General features: G+C 39.3%; 1 protein-coding gene across 1 annotated transcript in view; it reads left to right on the top strand.

The window, feature by feature from the left end:
* Positions 1-686: 686 nt before the first annotated feature.
* fndc5a (fibronectin type III domain containing 5a) overlaps positions 687-16,330 on the top strand; it is a 29,388-nt gene continuing 13,744 nt past the window's right edge. Inside the window, exon 1 of the mRNA XM_087780267.1 lies at positions 687-1,506. Coding sequence (XP_087636393.1) covers positions 1,455-1,506 — 52 coding nt within the window. The 5' untranslated portion in view covers positions 687-1,454. The remainder of the gene's footprint in view (positions 1,507-16,330) is intronic.

The following is a 16,330-nucleotide window of genomic DNA, read 5'->3' on the forward strand; positions in this document are numbered from 1 at the left end:
GGAACGACGACAAACTATATAGTGATACTGTAGGAACAGGTTTATAGTAGTATTGTCGAGTACCTGACTCTGGTGTTGCAAAATGTACAGACCACATGACTCTTGACGAAGTCGGAACTGCTTTGTTTTGAAACCAAAATATGTCCAAACATCAGTTTTAAAAACCTGCTGGAGTCACTGTATCCTCTCGTCCTCAGTCAGTCATTGCCCGGATCTCGCAGGATTTCATTGTTCCTTTGGCCGTGGAGGAAGTAATGACTGCCGCCATCTAGTGGCCCGAATTTTATATTGGATTATTTGCATGTTAATTGATTTTTTTTTATTGTTTTTTATTGTTTTTTTAAAAAACGTATTGAACTGTAAACATAATAAACTAAACTTAAATCTGAGCCACCATGTATTTAATGTGGCAGAAATAAATAACTGGACTCATGGGATAATAATTGTTAATCATGTAAAGGGAAATAAAAAGGGAGTGTGAATATTTCATATATATATATAGTATAGATTTTGTCAAGGCTTTAAAATCGTGGCCTCTCGAGTGATTAAATCCGACATCCTCGCCCCTATATACGGAGGTGCCAGTTTAATTTTTCTTTTTTTCTTAAAACAACCTCCATGACCGCTCACTCTCACTTGGCTCCCACTGATGCATGACATAACTCACACCAGCTCTCCAGTACATGGAGAGTGAGGGAGCGAACCCTGGAGGAGTGTGAAGACCAACAGGACCATCATCATTAAGCTATAGGAAGGGGACACACACACATCTGAGGGGCCCCTTCAGTCTGGACTGCTCGTGCCGGGACGACCAGCACCTCAACTGCAGGTACCGTTTTAAACTTTTTCTTTTTAGCTTTTTCTTTTTTTTTTTAAATGTGTGATGAGGAGGAAACTGCTGCCAAGTGATCCAAGGAAACACGTGTGAGAGTTTTGTGTTGTGCGTGGGCCTCTGTATGCATATTTAATATCCGAGTGGGCAGAAATAATTCAGGCTCACCAAGTGGAGGAGCTGCAGATATTCCATCTTTTGATTCTACAAGTTTGATGCTACAAGTTCATGGTAGAGAAGATCTTTTTTTTTTTTCTTCTGGAGGATCTCTCCCTCTCTTTCTCTCTTGAGCATATCGAAAAAAAAAAGGCAGCACGTCTTCAGTCTGTCTGCATCATCTGGGCTCCTCTCATCCAGCACCTCCAGCATCAAGGGATGGGAGGGTTTTGAGGAGCTCCACCACCGACGCATCACTCGCTGTTCAAGCGCTGTGGTTGGTGGAGGACCAGCCGCTGACGGAGCGACGGTTGTTTCCCCTCCTGTCTGTTGGCAGCCCCGGGATGAGGTGAGGGCTGGACGGCTGGGGCAGCAGCGACAAAAGCGCACCGGTGTCCGCCGGTGAAACGCGCCTCCCTCGCCGGTCAGACTGGATGGGAGCGCCGGTCCACCGGGCGGCTCAACCATGGAGAGGTTTTTCTGGATCGTCCTCGGGTGTCTGTCGCAAGTCGCCGCCGGTAAGTTTGTGCTTCCGAACGGGCAGGAAAAAAATGGAGGGATGTGGAGTCTGGACGTGCGGATGTTTTTTTGGTTTTTCTCTTGAGGCATTTTTGGGTGTAAAGATGTGAGGTGAAGGTTCGACGTGATCTCTGGGCTTCAAGTGTGGACACGTTAGTGACTATTGTTGTGAGATGATTGGGCCTCATTTGTTGTGTACCTGTCACACACACATCACTACACACACACACACACACACACGTGAATGTACACAGAGGTGAAGACACATCGACACACCAGAAGCATCTCCAACACACACACTAAAATTGACACATAAACACATCTGTATAAAGCCACAAATACACACAAAAAGGAAAAGCACTGACAATGACTATTCTCATTTAAAAACACACATGGAGCAACACTAAGACACACAAAAATAAATGTTTTAATAACGACACCAGTTTCTGTCTGATAAACAAAAGACTCACACTTGAGTGTGTTTGTTTAACTCTTTTCTTTAAACACATCTGTAATGATTACTGACAATCCTCATGTAAAAACACACACAAAGGGAGCGACACTAAAACACAAAAGGAATATGTTTTAAAACGTTCTCTCACATACACAAAGAGAAATAATGTGAAACAAACACACTGAAAAAAACAAACATAGAAATACTTTGATAATGACAACAATTACAATCATCACTCATACAAACAGGAACACAAAGGGAGCTACACTAAAACACACACAAAAAATGTTTTCAATGCCTCAGTTTTTCCCCCTCATTAAGACACACACACTGCAAAGGAAAACATTAAGAAACACACTTCTGTACACGCAAATGGGCCAACACTCAAGTACACAAACAGAATAAATGTTTCAAAAAAGCCACACACACTAAAAAAGGAAAATATTAAGAAACATTCTAATACATGACTGTGGAATACACATTAACACACACAATACCCCTTGAATTGTATAATGAGTAACCACACAAACACACACACAAAGAACAAATGTCTACAAAACATACACTAAACAGTAAATCTCAAAAACTCGAAACATTAACCAAAAGACAAAAAGGCAGTGACACACAAAGACACAACAGAAAAACAAAAAAACGTAAGAAAATATTTCAGCAAACACACAATAGGAGATATATTGACACACAAATATGCAATAACATAACAATAATAAACCCTCACACTTATGATTATGTTAACTCGACCACCACACAAACACACAACACAGAAGAAATCCTTCTATAAACACAAACATACACACAAACAGCATGAAAACAAACAGATGGAGAAACAATGGAGACTCACACAGTTGCAATCACTCATGTAGAGAAACACAAACTCAACATCCAACACATTAAAGATTAACACACGAGCTATATTAGAGACTAACCTGACAAATGGATTAAACATTAATGACACACACACAGCTACACACACATCCACCATCATTTATAATAACAAAATCATTTGCAAGAGTGGGATCGACAAGTCGTGATACAAGTCCCTGGTAACACCAGTGATGCGTGAAGTGTGTGTGTGTGTGTGTGTAACACAGTTGGGCTACAGTGTGCACAATCTTTCGGGAGTTATGAAACACACTTCACGCCGTAGTGACACACACACACGCAGGATTGTCACACTTTAGTCTCTCTCAGACAGAACATGCTCGAACACACCTACACAAAAAATGATTGTGTTACATTTTCGCCAGTTTCTCATGATTTAGGAAGTAACAAAAAATAAAAAGAACTATTCCAGGACTTGGAACATTGTGATGTTTGTAGTTTGTGTAGCTGAACTTGTGCGTTTGTCCTCAGAATTTTTCAACGGCATTCAAAACACTAGTTCTATATCCTTTGTGGAGGAACATTGAATTATTTTTGAGAGACACCGTGTTGATGTGAAAGTGTGAAGGATTGAAAAGCTTTCCAGGGTGTCCCCTGCCCATCATATCTATAGGGTACAGGTTTTTGTTCTTACTCTGGAACGCCAAAAGAAAGATTCAGACAAGATTCCCAACAATTTCCCAACAATATTCCCAAGTCTACCATGCTACTAAATCCCTCCTAGGTTTGTCCCATGGACTCCTCCCATTACTAGAGTCATCCCAACAAGTCGCCGCTTTAACTTGCATCTCTGGCAGGATCAGTTGGTCTACTTCGAGTCTCTCATGGATGACGCAGCTCAACAAACTCAAAAAAGAAAAAGTTCTCAAGTTGCATCTAAAAACAGTAGGTCAAACTGCTTAGGGGGGGTCTAAAGTAAGCAGAGAGTCAAAATGGCGGATCAGAGAGGCCCCTTTATCTGAAAAGATTTTAGGGCCTTGGGTCCAGCAGATCCTGTAGATCAGGGGTCACCAGTCTTTTTTGCATGGACCAGTTTAATGTGGGCTTTATGCTCACCGACAGACCTTCATGTAATACATTTTAGGTTATAGGTTTATTTATTGACAGAAACAAGCGTCTTTATGTGTTCAGAGTAAAAACAATCTTTAAAACACCTTATAATCATTTTCTCACTACATTTTGTTCTGCCTTATTGAAAGAAGAAATAAGTTTTGCCTTCAGGCCCAGTCTAACCCATCAGTCGTAAACAAGATCCAGAGGTACTTTCCAACTGGACAGGACATCATTGAGAACCATGGTCTTAGACTTGTTTACATTCTAAGAAGGTTGTGTGTCATGTAAGTCCACAATCTGGGATTGATTGAGACCGGATGATAAACAAACATGGCCGGCTCATCTCATGAACTGGAACGTTCCGTTCGTCTTCCCGGATCCGCGTCGATACATCATCCCCTGTAGCCGACCGAGCGTTACCGCGGCAACATAAAAAAAATCCACACAGACATGTTAACGGCCCGTGTGTTTACAATGACTCATAAACAGTCGGTTGAGCAAACAATAAAAAAAAAAGGTAATGTTTCCATTTAAAATGTAAATCGAGCGAGCGGCACGTTCTTCTAAACGCCTCCATAAATCCTCGTCCGGCCCGTTTCCGTGCGTTCACAAGCCGATCAATTCATCAATCAACTAATGATGCCGGCGATGGCCGCCCTCGGCTCTTCTTCACCGGCAGCGGGAACTATAGCGTTGTTGTCTTTGGGACGTGGAGGGAGTCTGGCAGCCTCCGCGGGCGATAAATCCTGGCCGCGTACAGTATATTAGGTGTCAGGGGCTAAGCTTCCCGCCGTCTACGGAGACGAGTTATTGGCCTCTGTTGGGAAACCAAAGTTTGGAAAGGCCACTCATCATCTTCCTCCTCGCGGCACATTACCATCAAACACCAGACGCGCCATCAGTCACACGAACGCAGAAATTAATATTGATGTAGTTCTGGTCGGTTTAGCAATGTGGAGGAAATATCTGGGAGTTTCAGATCTGATGTTAGCATTGTTTAGCGCTTGAGCTACATTGTTAGCGCTACACGAGTCGAGAGGTTGATTAGAATTTTGAGTGACTTCATTTTTTACGACAAATTTCTTGGGTTATTTAAAGGACGTGTATTGTAACTACAATATCTAAGTGGCGAACTGTCCATACATCAAAAAAAACACAAAATATTAATTTAGTTTCACCAGGAAACACATTTTTTACATTTTTGAAATAAGATTTTATTACGTCATAATGGACTCTCGTAACCCCTCGTTCGCTCAGATTTCAGACAGGAAGGAACTCTATAAAGTAATAAGTTCAGAACATGGTCATGAGAGACTTCCTGCATTTTGGAAGATTAAGGGGTATGTTTGGGAAAAAAAAGAAAATCGGCAAGACCTATGCAAAACTGTAACCCAGGGGCCATAAAGTCATTTTTGATTTCTAAGCCATTTTAAGTTTATTCTTTAACAAAAGTTTGTATTTTGAAATTATCTTTTATTTTTTGCCCTCAATAATCTGAATTGTTTACTCCATTTTTGAATTTCTTGTCCCTCAAAATAAATATTCTCTTCTCAAATAGTTTCTTTGACCTTTAATATATATATATATATATATATATATACTTTGTTTAATGTTTTATGCATATGCATTGCTGGAAGTCAGCGAGGTCGTTCAAATGTACCCAGAGACAACACAGGGGATACCACAAATACATTTGTTTTCAGGCCTTGGGGGGGTCACCTTGACCCTGAGATAAAAAGTGTTAATGACAAGATCTTTAAGTTTAAATCGAACCTAAAATGCTCCACTTTAGCAAAAAATGTCCTTTAAAATTATAATTAACTTATTTCATAGCACTGTAGCTACATTAGCAACAATCATTGATAGCAGTTTATCAAAGTTAGTAATTAATATAAGTCGATTCTTGGCAAGTATATGATATGAAAACACCTGTACCCTTGTAGTACAAGATTAAAAAACACATAATTTAAGAGCATATTTAAGCATAATTTGGGTTTCACTTCAGCAGCTCCTGAGATGAGAGGCACTCGGCGCCCACGCGTCCGCTAATGAAAGCCAAACACAGCTGTCAATTAAAAAAAATCTCGTTAAGATAATTCGGTTTAGTCATGTGTTTTTACGCAGCGAATGAATATTTGATGAACTTGTTAAGGATGAACAAAAGAGGTGTAAACATGGGAGTTATCACGAGGCTAGTAGCATCATGAAGCTAATCGTTAGAGTCGCCCGCCCGACGACCTTTAACCCGATAAGCTGGTGCGCTTGTTAGCTTAGCAGCTAGCACCAGTCGGAGAGAAGAGAGTTTCTCTCGTCGTCGCTGCCCTTTCCTTTTAAATTCCCTTTCAAAAGCAATACTTGCAGAAAGATTAATAAAGTCACGGCCTTCTGATGAGAAGCCTCCAGCGTTGGCGTTACCTTAGCGACGCAGCGGGAAACTCGACGTGTTGATTATAACCCTTTTTTTTTTCCCTTCTTCTGTTGTTCCACATTTGATGTCGGCTCAGTCGCCCTTTCATGAAACGGAAGCCGAACATCCAAAGGCGTTTAACGCGACGACAGAAAGAAGAGCTTGATGCTAGCACATGTGGTCGTCCAGCTAAGATTAGCCTAGCCAACTACGAATGTAGCTTTTAGCAATTAGCTTGTAGCAAGTACTCTTTTTAACAACTAACAAAAACACTAATGGGTGTCAATTTTTTTGGACAAATAAATGTGGTAAAACTATGTCAACATTGGTACCTAGAACACAAAAAGCTTTTAAATAAAACAGTGCTAGGCCCACTGTTCTTAATCCTGCAATGCAAGCATTTATATTGACCATTTTTTTAATTTACAAACCATTATTTACACTTAATTTTCAAACTATTCAATGTTTTCCTGCCATACAAATATTTTTTTACTAAAATCTAATTATATATATATATATATATATATTTTATATATATATATATATTATATATATATATATTATATATATATATATATGTATATTTTATACATATATATATATATATATACATATATATATATTTTTTAAATAAACAAAGATCAAGGGTTTTGCATCGAAACAAATACAGCTTGCACTTTTTGATGCCCAAGTGGTTTTATAAGAGTTCCACATTTGATGAAAAAAAAACAAACAGAGGGTCAAATGTGATACGTCACTCATTTACAACTTCAAAATAAAAGCTCAAAATTGTCAGCTTCGGTAAAAACACTTATTAGCTTCACTTTTTGGCGTTTTTATTTAAATTATGTCGTCTTCAAAAAGGTTCCATGACAATTAAATCCTCTTAAATTGAAAAAACATTTGGTTAAATATCACACTTAATAATCGAGACTGTGGGACGCAGAAAAAGCTACTAAGGGGGACGACATTGTACATTTTGCTATGAAGTCGTTTCAAATATCCTTGGCTTTTCATCATCTTTCAACTTAATTGACAGTTTAGGCGATGCGTTACAGAGTAATATATACAACAGTAGAGCGTAGATTATTATTTATGAATCAGAAATATATTTCTTTACAAAACCTTTTATGAAATCAAGAAAATGTCTTTAGAAAATAACCGTACGTACAAAATTACAGCTGTGACGTTCACTTTGTAAAAACACTCGTTAAGATTTTCTCTTTGCTGTAAAATTTGTGTTTTATCAGTTTGTGATTTTTAGAAAAATGTTTAACGCCAATATGTTATCAAAATAGCCGATAGGATCTAATATAGAAAATGTAAAATGTGGATTTGTGACTTTAATAAAAATATTTGTCTTTGTTCATCGAGTTCATTGAGTTCATGTCCAACTTGTTTTATGTTTTTAAACATCGTGAACATTTGTATGTAAAATGTGATAATTGTGGTCGTTCACAACACTTCCAATAAAAAGCTTTTATTATTTTAAAGTAATTTTCTTTAAAATGTCGTGGTCAGAAACTGAGCTGAGCCAAAAGGGTAGCTGAGAAAAGATGGTCAGTGTGAGTTTAGATCGTTAGTAACTCAACTCCTGATTGGTGGAGACACTGAAGGCCAGTAATTCAGTCTCAGAATTATCTCTCTGCGAAAAGTCGTCACTCGTGTCAAAATTCCTGCTCTTTACGCCTTATCAGCGCAATCCAGCGTCGGCGTCCCGCCTTCAGGGAGGAGCAGGTCACTCCTGCCGATTCCACGGTAGATTTGATCAGCCGAAGATAGTCCGTTTTTCCCGATCCCAGTATTTTGCGCAGATATTGATTACCGTCGCCTGCCTTTTGACATTTCATTAGCAGGAGGGAGGACGCCGTTCTGCAAAAATCTATTTCCTACCATTGAATAACATGTTTTTCTACAAAAAGCTGCCGCAAACAGAGGAGAAAAAAAATTAAATAAATGTGCAGCAACACACACACGAGCAGAATCTTAAATGAACTGCAAATTAAATTATTTTGGCAGACATGAAGCCTTCTACACTCGAGTGTGATGCTCTTTCACAATGAATGAATGGAATTGAAGCCAAAACATTATGACCATCATGAAAATATTAATTTATATTTTCTTTTAGAATTAAAAGGTAAGATATTTGCTACTCTGATATTTTGACCATTTCTGTTATAACGTTCTACTGTTTTTTGATTTGGAAATTTCTCCTTGTGTTTATTCGGTTTTTTTGTCCAACTATGTGGCTATGTTTTTGTTCATCTTCTTTTGCACGCGTTTCTCAATTCGGTCTTTTGTAGACATGTTTGTTCAGTGATTTATTGCGAGGTAATTCCTTTGCTCTTCCGTTACCCTTTGTTCAGGATTTAATTGTGCGAGTCATTATTCATTGTCGAGAATCTTTTCCCTTTTGTTTCTAATGAACAATGTTGCCGTTTTATCACTTTTGTTTGTGCAGTAAGCAACTTACTTTTAGCATTGTTTTTATGATTCATTTTGTTTTAAAAATCTGTGTCGTTTCTGTCTCGGAGCTTGTACTGTCATAATATTTACCTACTAACTGTTATGTTTAGTCAGTTGTTTTTGTGTCAAGGTTTTTTTCGTTGTTGCATTTGGGCTCATTGTTGTGTTTGGTGAATAATTGTTTTGTGTTCATTTATTTGTCAATCATATGTGTTGCATTCAAATTTGTTTTTGTGACTGGACATAAGAAATCCCCTGAGTTATCTATCATAACCTCAGGCTCTACGAATTGGTGCGACGCTGCCGTTAGAGGGCGGAGCACCAATATGAAGTAGAACAAGATGTAGTCACAATCTGACAAATAAGGAATGACCTCAACTAGCATTACTGCCGAGTGTAAACACAATGGATTCAATGACGATCTGACACCAAACACTGGAACCAGGAAGCTTAAGTAGCAGCTGCACGGATGCTGATTGCTGATTGGTTCCAGCTGGATGTCATTAACATGGGAGAGGAAAACAGAAGGAAAAAAATACTGAAAACTAAATAAAATAAAAGTGAATACATCAGTTCTTTGTGTACTCTGAATCAGTCCTTTAACCTTTTTTTTGTTGTTGTTTAAAAATAGATTACAGCTAAATATTTTTTGTTTTAATGAGTCAAAAAAGAAGTGAACTAAATTAAAATAAACATTTTTATACCGAATCAACATCAGATAAATATGTATTAGCTTTGCAGCGTAAACCAAGATCTTCCTGAGGCTACGAATTAAATCATTCATATGATCAGTGCTGTGTCTCAAATCGCATACTAGCGTACTCAAAGTTAGTATTTTTAGTGCGTAAGTGCGTCTCAATTCTTAGTACGCCAATTTAGTGCGCCATGCACTCAGTTGGTTGAAACATTGTTAAATAGAAGTAGAAGAAGAAGCTTTTGCGTCATTTCCTGTTAGTGTGTAGCAGCAGAGTTTGATTTGAGACGTACTAGCTGTGGAGAATTTGCGTACTAGTTAGTACGTACACTATCCTGATGCATACTAACTTCTAGCATACTAAGAGAAGTATGCGATTTGAGACACAGCAATACTATCTGTTGAGAATTTGCGTACTAGCTAGTATGTACACTATCCTGATGCATACTAACTTCTAGTATACTAAGAGTAGTATGCGATTTGAGACACAGCAATACTATCTGTTGAGAATTTGTGTACTAGTTAGTATGTACACTATCCTGATGCATACTAACTTCTAGTATACTAAGAGAAGTATGCGATTTGAGACACAGCAATACTATCTGTTGAGAATTTGCGTACTAGCTAGTATGTACACTATCCTGATGCATACTAACTTCTAGTATACTAAGAGTAGTATGCGATTTGAGACACAGCAATACTATCTGTTGAGAATTTGTGTACTAGTTAGTATGTACACTATCCTGATGCATACTAACTTCTAGTATACTAAGAGAAGTATGCGATTTGAGACACAGCAATACTATCTGTTGAGAATTTGCGTACTAGTTAGTATGTACACTATCCTGATGCATACTAACTTCTAGTATACTAAGAGTAGTATGCGATTTGAGACACAGCAATACTATCTGTTGAGAATTTGCGTACTAGCTAGTATGTACACTATCCTGATGCATACTAACTTCTAGTATACTAAGAGAAGTATGCGATTTGAGACACAGCAATACTATCTGTTGAGAATTTGCGTACTAGTTAGTAAGTACACTATCCTGATGCATACTAACTTCTAGTATACTAAGAGAAGTATGTGATTTGAGACACAGCAATACTATCTGTTGAGAATTTGCGTACTAGTTAGTATGTACACTATCCTGATGCATACTAACTTCTAGTATACTAAGAGTAGTATGCGATTTGAGACACAGCAATACTATCTGTTGAGAATTTGCGTACTAGTTAGTATGTACACTATCCTGATGCATACTAACTTCTAGTATACTAAGAGTAGTATGTGATTTGAGACACAGCAATACTATCTGTTGAGAATTTGCGTACTAGTTAGTATGTACACTATCCTGATGCATACTAACTTCTAGTATACTAAGAGAAGTATGCGATTTGAGACACAGCAATACTATCTGTTGAGAATTTGTGTACTAGTTAGTATGTACACTATCCTGATGCATACTAACTTCTAGTATACTAAGAGTAGTATGCGATTTGAGACACAGCAATACTATCTGTTGAGAATTTGTGTACTAGTTAGTATGTACACTATCCTGATGCATACTAACTTCTAGTATACTAAGAGTAGTATGCGATTTGAGACACAGCAATACTATCTGTTGAGAATTTGCGTACTAGTTAGTATGTACACTATCCTGATGCATACTAACTTCTAGTATACTAAGAGAAGTATGCGATTTGAGACACAGCAATACTATCTGTTGAGAATTTGCGTACTAGTTAGTATGTACACTATCCTGATGCATACTAACTTCTAGTATACTAAGAGAAGTATGCGATTTGAGACACAGCACGTGTCATCTGATCGTAATCAATCGGCGGCGAAGGTGTGACCCGCGTGAAGCTAATCGATGGCAAGATAGTAGCCGAGTGAGTCACTGCCGTCTACCCTTTTCTCGCCCAGCGTTCTTTCTCTCCTCGCTCCCATTGAGGTGTAGCTTACAGGCTTCCATGCCAGGCAGCGAGGAGGCTGCCAAGATCACGGAGCTCTGCTCTAGTCATCGCGCAGGAATGGGGGGGAAAAAAAGAGGGAGAGTTGGCGAGGCAGACGAAAAAAATACGAATGATGAAGACAGATAAATGCCGACGGCGTGTGAGAGGTGGAGGTTTCAGCGCCAGGCGTCTGTTGCGGCCAGGAAAATAGAAAGTGAATAAAAAATCTATTGAAGCTGATGTGTTCTGGCGAAGAGCTGTATAGTTTTGATGGATAAATGAATGGAGGGAAAAGTTTCTCCCACATTTTGTGCAGACTGGAATTTCTCCATGTGGACCCTGGTGAGTCCTGAGGAGTCCCACCTTACAAGGAGTTAGTAGAAGGATCGCTGAGCTCCGATCTTGGTAAAGGGTCTGATCAAGACTCTTGAAGTTGGATCTGGTATGAATGAAAAGTTTTGATTTGCAGAGCCGATCTAGGCAATGTAGATTTATGTTTGCACCGACGTCACGCACTGCTAGCTTGTCATAGTCAGCTAACAGAAGAGTGCCTGTGTTTCAAATAGCGGACTTCTCTAAGTGCACTGTTTTATAGTACACTGTAAGACAGTGCACTTTCGACAGGGTAGTACTGTCTCAAATCGAACGCTGCCGCTAAACGACTCTTCAGCTCCTTCTTCTACTACTTTTTAACGAGAATTGCAACTGGCCGTTGGAACACTATCGCAAACACTTGACAGCAATTTTCACCAATCGAAACAAGTTATTAAGTTGTGTTTCATTTTTTACTACTGTTGTTTTGTTGTTTTGTGGTAGAATGAGTGTTTTTTGCGGGTATCTGCTCCGAAGACACGTCGTCAGCTTCCGTTTAGCGTCATCAATGTCACTAAGATGGCGGCCATTACGGGTGTTAAGTAAGTAAGTAGGTAAGTAAGTAATATTTATTTATATAGCGCTTTTCGAGACCAGGGTCACAAAGCGCTTAAACAATCAAAACAATACTCAAGTGTCCATCGATCCACACTCAATTTTCTGGCTCTTTGAGTTCACCTGTTGAGTGCTCATTGCGCACTACATTTTCGCACACTGCTTAGTGTGAACGCACTTGTGTACTCAAAATATTAAGTGTAAGTGCAGAAGTGTGCGATTTGGAATACATCGAGTATCTTGAGTGTGGATGATTCAAGGGGGGGTGAAGTCAGGCCACAACACTCAACATCAATACCTTAATAAGGACCTAAAGTAGCGTCGTGGTTATAAATATGAGCAGTTCAAAAAAAACAAGAAAGACTTCTGCAGTGACCAGAGAAGACCTTATAAAGAACATAAAAAAGGGCTTGGATATATTTAGAGGTACAGTCTTACAAGATGGGTTTCATTTCCTTGTTGAATATTTAAGACCACGTGTTCACTTAAAGACTTTGACACTTGCAAGGTTGTTTGCCCGATATTCCTCACAAAATTCCCACTTTGTTTTACAGTATATTGCTACACAGGATGTCTTTGTTTTTTGATGGTTATTGGGGCAAACAAAGTTTACAATTAACTGTATTTTTTTAACTTTGTGTTCTCAAAATTCTGGTAAATATTTAAAACACTTTATGGTTTCAAGAAATATCAACTTTGTAGTTCCATATGTTATGTGTACAAGATGATCTCACGGTAGGACAAGGAAATGTAATATTTTAACAATGGTATCAAATGGGTATCGGTCAATACATAAAGCCCTTGTGTCTGTTTTAGGGACGATAAAGGATGGAACTGTGCATCCCTTGTTCCTAGTGTCTTAAAGTGCACCAGTACCAGGAACACCCCCAAAATCCATAGTCCTTGTCTACATCTACCATGCGAAGTGTGATGCCAAATATCATCATGAGAATCGACTTTTACCCACTGCGTTTCTTTTGAACCATTCTTGATCGGTTTTGGCCAAAATTGATGACATACCAAGGAACGATACGAGTTTTTGTTCAGTTGCAGCATCAACCAAGAGGTTCTGATTGCTGTGGTCTTGGTGACTACATCACCTCTAATAACAAGACAAGATCAGGGGTTAGCTATGACGGACCCCAGATCTAGAATCTAAATTTAGACAAACCAGCACCTTTTACCCCATTAACAATACACTGTTTCCCCCCCTCGGCGTGTATGTGTGAACTCCAGATCAACACGAAACCCTGACGTCTCCATCACTTACCGGCGTAAAGTCCCGAGGGCACGCCGGCCTACTCACTCCGAAACCTAATAAGCCGTTAGCGGGCGGAAAACAATTGAAATTTTAAACCCACCGTGTCGTGAAGTTTGCCGCGAGGCATCGCCGCATTAATCAACACGCGTTAAATCACGGCAGCTCGGGGGTCCCTGGTGGGCTTCGCGGGAACCGTGGTCCAGTTTTCTCCCCGTCATAATTGCTTTATTACTTACACCCACATGCTGGTTATGACTTCCATTTCTAGAGTCTGTTAACTCAGCTTTAAGGTTGTCGTGGAGCCTGGAAGCTTCCAGGCAGACGAATGAATATTAAACGTCTTTGTGCAGATTTATCCCCTGGAAAGTTTAAAGTCTGGTTGTTTATTTTCACTTCCTGATGTTGATCTTCGGTTTCATGACTCCTGAGAAACAAAAAAAATGTGTTGTTTTTAACAAGAACTTGGAGCATTTCCATACACCAGCCAGCGCGATCATCGCAGCACCAAATGGAGGATCATGGCCGTCGCCCCGCGAGGCTCAAAGTCACCTCGTCTCGCTGTGAGGCCGACAGTGTGATGAGTGAGCGCTGATGAAGACATCTGTCTGCGGCTTCATTATACTCGAAAGCCCGGTCGCTGCACGGGCTCCTCGTCCCTCTGAGAGTCGACTGCGAGGACAGGAAAGGACGCCGGGAAATATGCTCAACGAGCAGGATGCTGGTGCACAAAGTCAGCGAGTCAGCGTCGAGTAGCAGAGCTCGATTCCAAAGTTAAAGCCAGGTGTGATTCGGGGAATATTGACACGAAACTTGACCCGACTCTGATAAATTTGTTTATTGTTGGCATTATTTGTCCCGAACTGACCTTATAATAAAATAGCATGACTGGCAAAAAAAACAATTTGCGTAACAAATGCCTCTCACCATAACGCTGAATCGGCAGGAACCTTAGACTTGTTTCTCTGCAACAGGATGGTATTAAGTTTGTGCTTTACTAACTTCTGCTAGTTTACAGGCCTAGTTCTTGACCTGTCAAGAGTCACAGGCTAATGCTTGGTAGAAAAAAACAGTACTGGACCCCAGCCCAGTGGTAGGGGACCACAATTTTTAAATGACAATCTGGTCTTTCTACCAAAACTATTAAGTGAATATCTGTATATCTTGTTGTTACTCAAGCTTCCCACAATTCTTGGTAATCAGTAGTTATTGTATTATTTCTAAAAGGCTTGTAGTTAATGTCAGAGGTTGATGGAGACTAATGATTTAAATTCACTTCAATAGATGGATGAATGAGTTAGAAGGATGGATCGATTGATGGAGATGTGAAAAGATAAACAGATTAATTGATTGATGGATGAATAGAAAGATGAATACATAGATGGATGGATGTATAGATGGAGGGGTACAGGGATGAATTGAGAACTAGATAATTAAATATTTATTTAAATACATCTATAAGTGGATGGTTGATATACACATGGATGGATGGAAAGAAGATTGTATTACTGTGTAGAAGACTCGGTTTCTTTTTTAAGTGTGTGTCATTGGTGTCTCTTTGGTTGATTTCAAACCTAGGAGGAAGCCATTGGACAGACCTGGAATCACTGTCAAGTGTTAAAATAAGAAACAGGGTCACAATCCAGATTTTACCACCAGCAAGGAGTTGAGGCGCTTCTCACGGCTCGTCCCGAACCCCTCATGAACCTCTCTCCTTGCTGGCTTTTTATTCCATAGCTCAGATGACGACACACTTGAATACAAACAGTTTGTTCATTTGTTGCTGGACGCAGCCAGCAAAGACCGGTTTTCTGCATGAGTCAGTGAGTGCGGCAAAAGAGCCTGCACGGGGAGACCAACTTGCTTATCTTGGTGTGGTCACTGTATCTTAATGCACAAACCGTCATGTTTATTGTGATAAAACTATAAGCAACATACATTCTTTAACAATCCCCCCAGTATTAAGTTACTGTAGGGGATCAATTGTAGTAGCAGGTTGTTCCTTTTTGCACATATTGAAGAAACAAGTAAAGTATTACAATATTTTTAATGTATCCATTAGCATAACATCACTAACTACTTTTCATTCTCACTTCTTGAGAAAATACCACAGAAGAACATTGCTGTTAGATCTTAAGTGATCCCTAGTCTGTACAGCACATATCCATTTGTGAGTTTAAAATATAGATTATCATTTGTAATTGACGCGATTGTGCCTTTCGACTCCTCCTCGACTCCTTAAGAGGTAAAAGTCCGTTAGCAGAGCATACGTTGTTCACGGCTCGATAAAGACGTTTGTGACTGACAGTTTTCGCCACACTTAACTGGTGACAGTAAAATGCTTTACGGCCGTCGGTTATTTCCGTTGTTGATCTCCGAGGACTTGAGGAGGTAGAATGTGATGAGCTGGTGTCCTACTTAGGTTTAATAGCAGCTCATTAAAAAGTGTGTTGATGAAGTGTGTTCGGTTCATTCACAATAAATCACATCCCACACACACACACACACACACCTCCAGAACGTGTGGAATCCTAAATACACATGAAAATGTCCAAATTGATTCATAGATACGCAAAGTTGTATCGTTTAATGTGTAACTCTGGCCTGCCAAGTCGGTTTTATGGTCTTTATAATTTGATATAAAACCAACAAAAACAAAAAGCCTTCCAAAAAGGCTGGGCGCTTGCATAATATTTTGAGTGCAC

This window comes from Callionymus lyra, chromosome 18 (assembly GCF_982586985.1).
Source record: "Callionymus lyra chromosome 18, fCalLyr1.hap1.1, whole genome shotgun sequence".
NCBI lineage: Eukaryota > Metazoa > Chordata > Actinopteri > Syngnathiformes > Callionymidae > Callionymus > Callionymus lyra.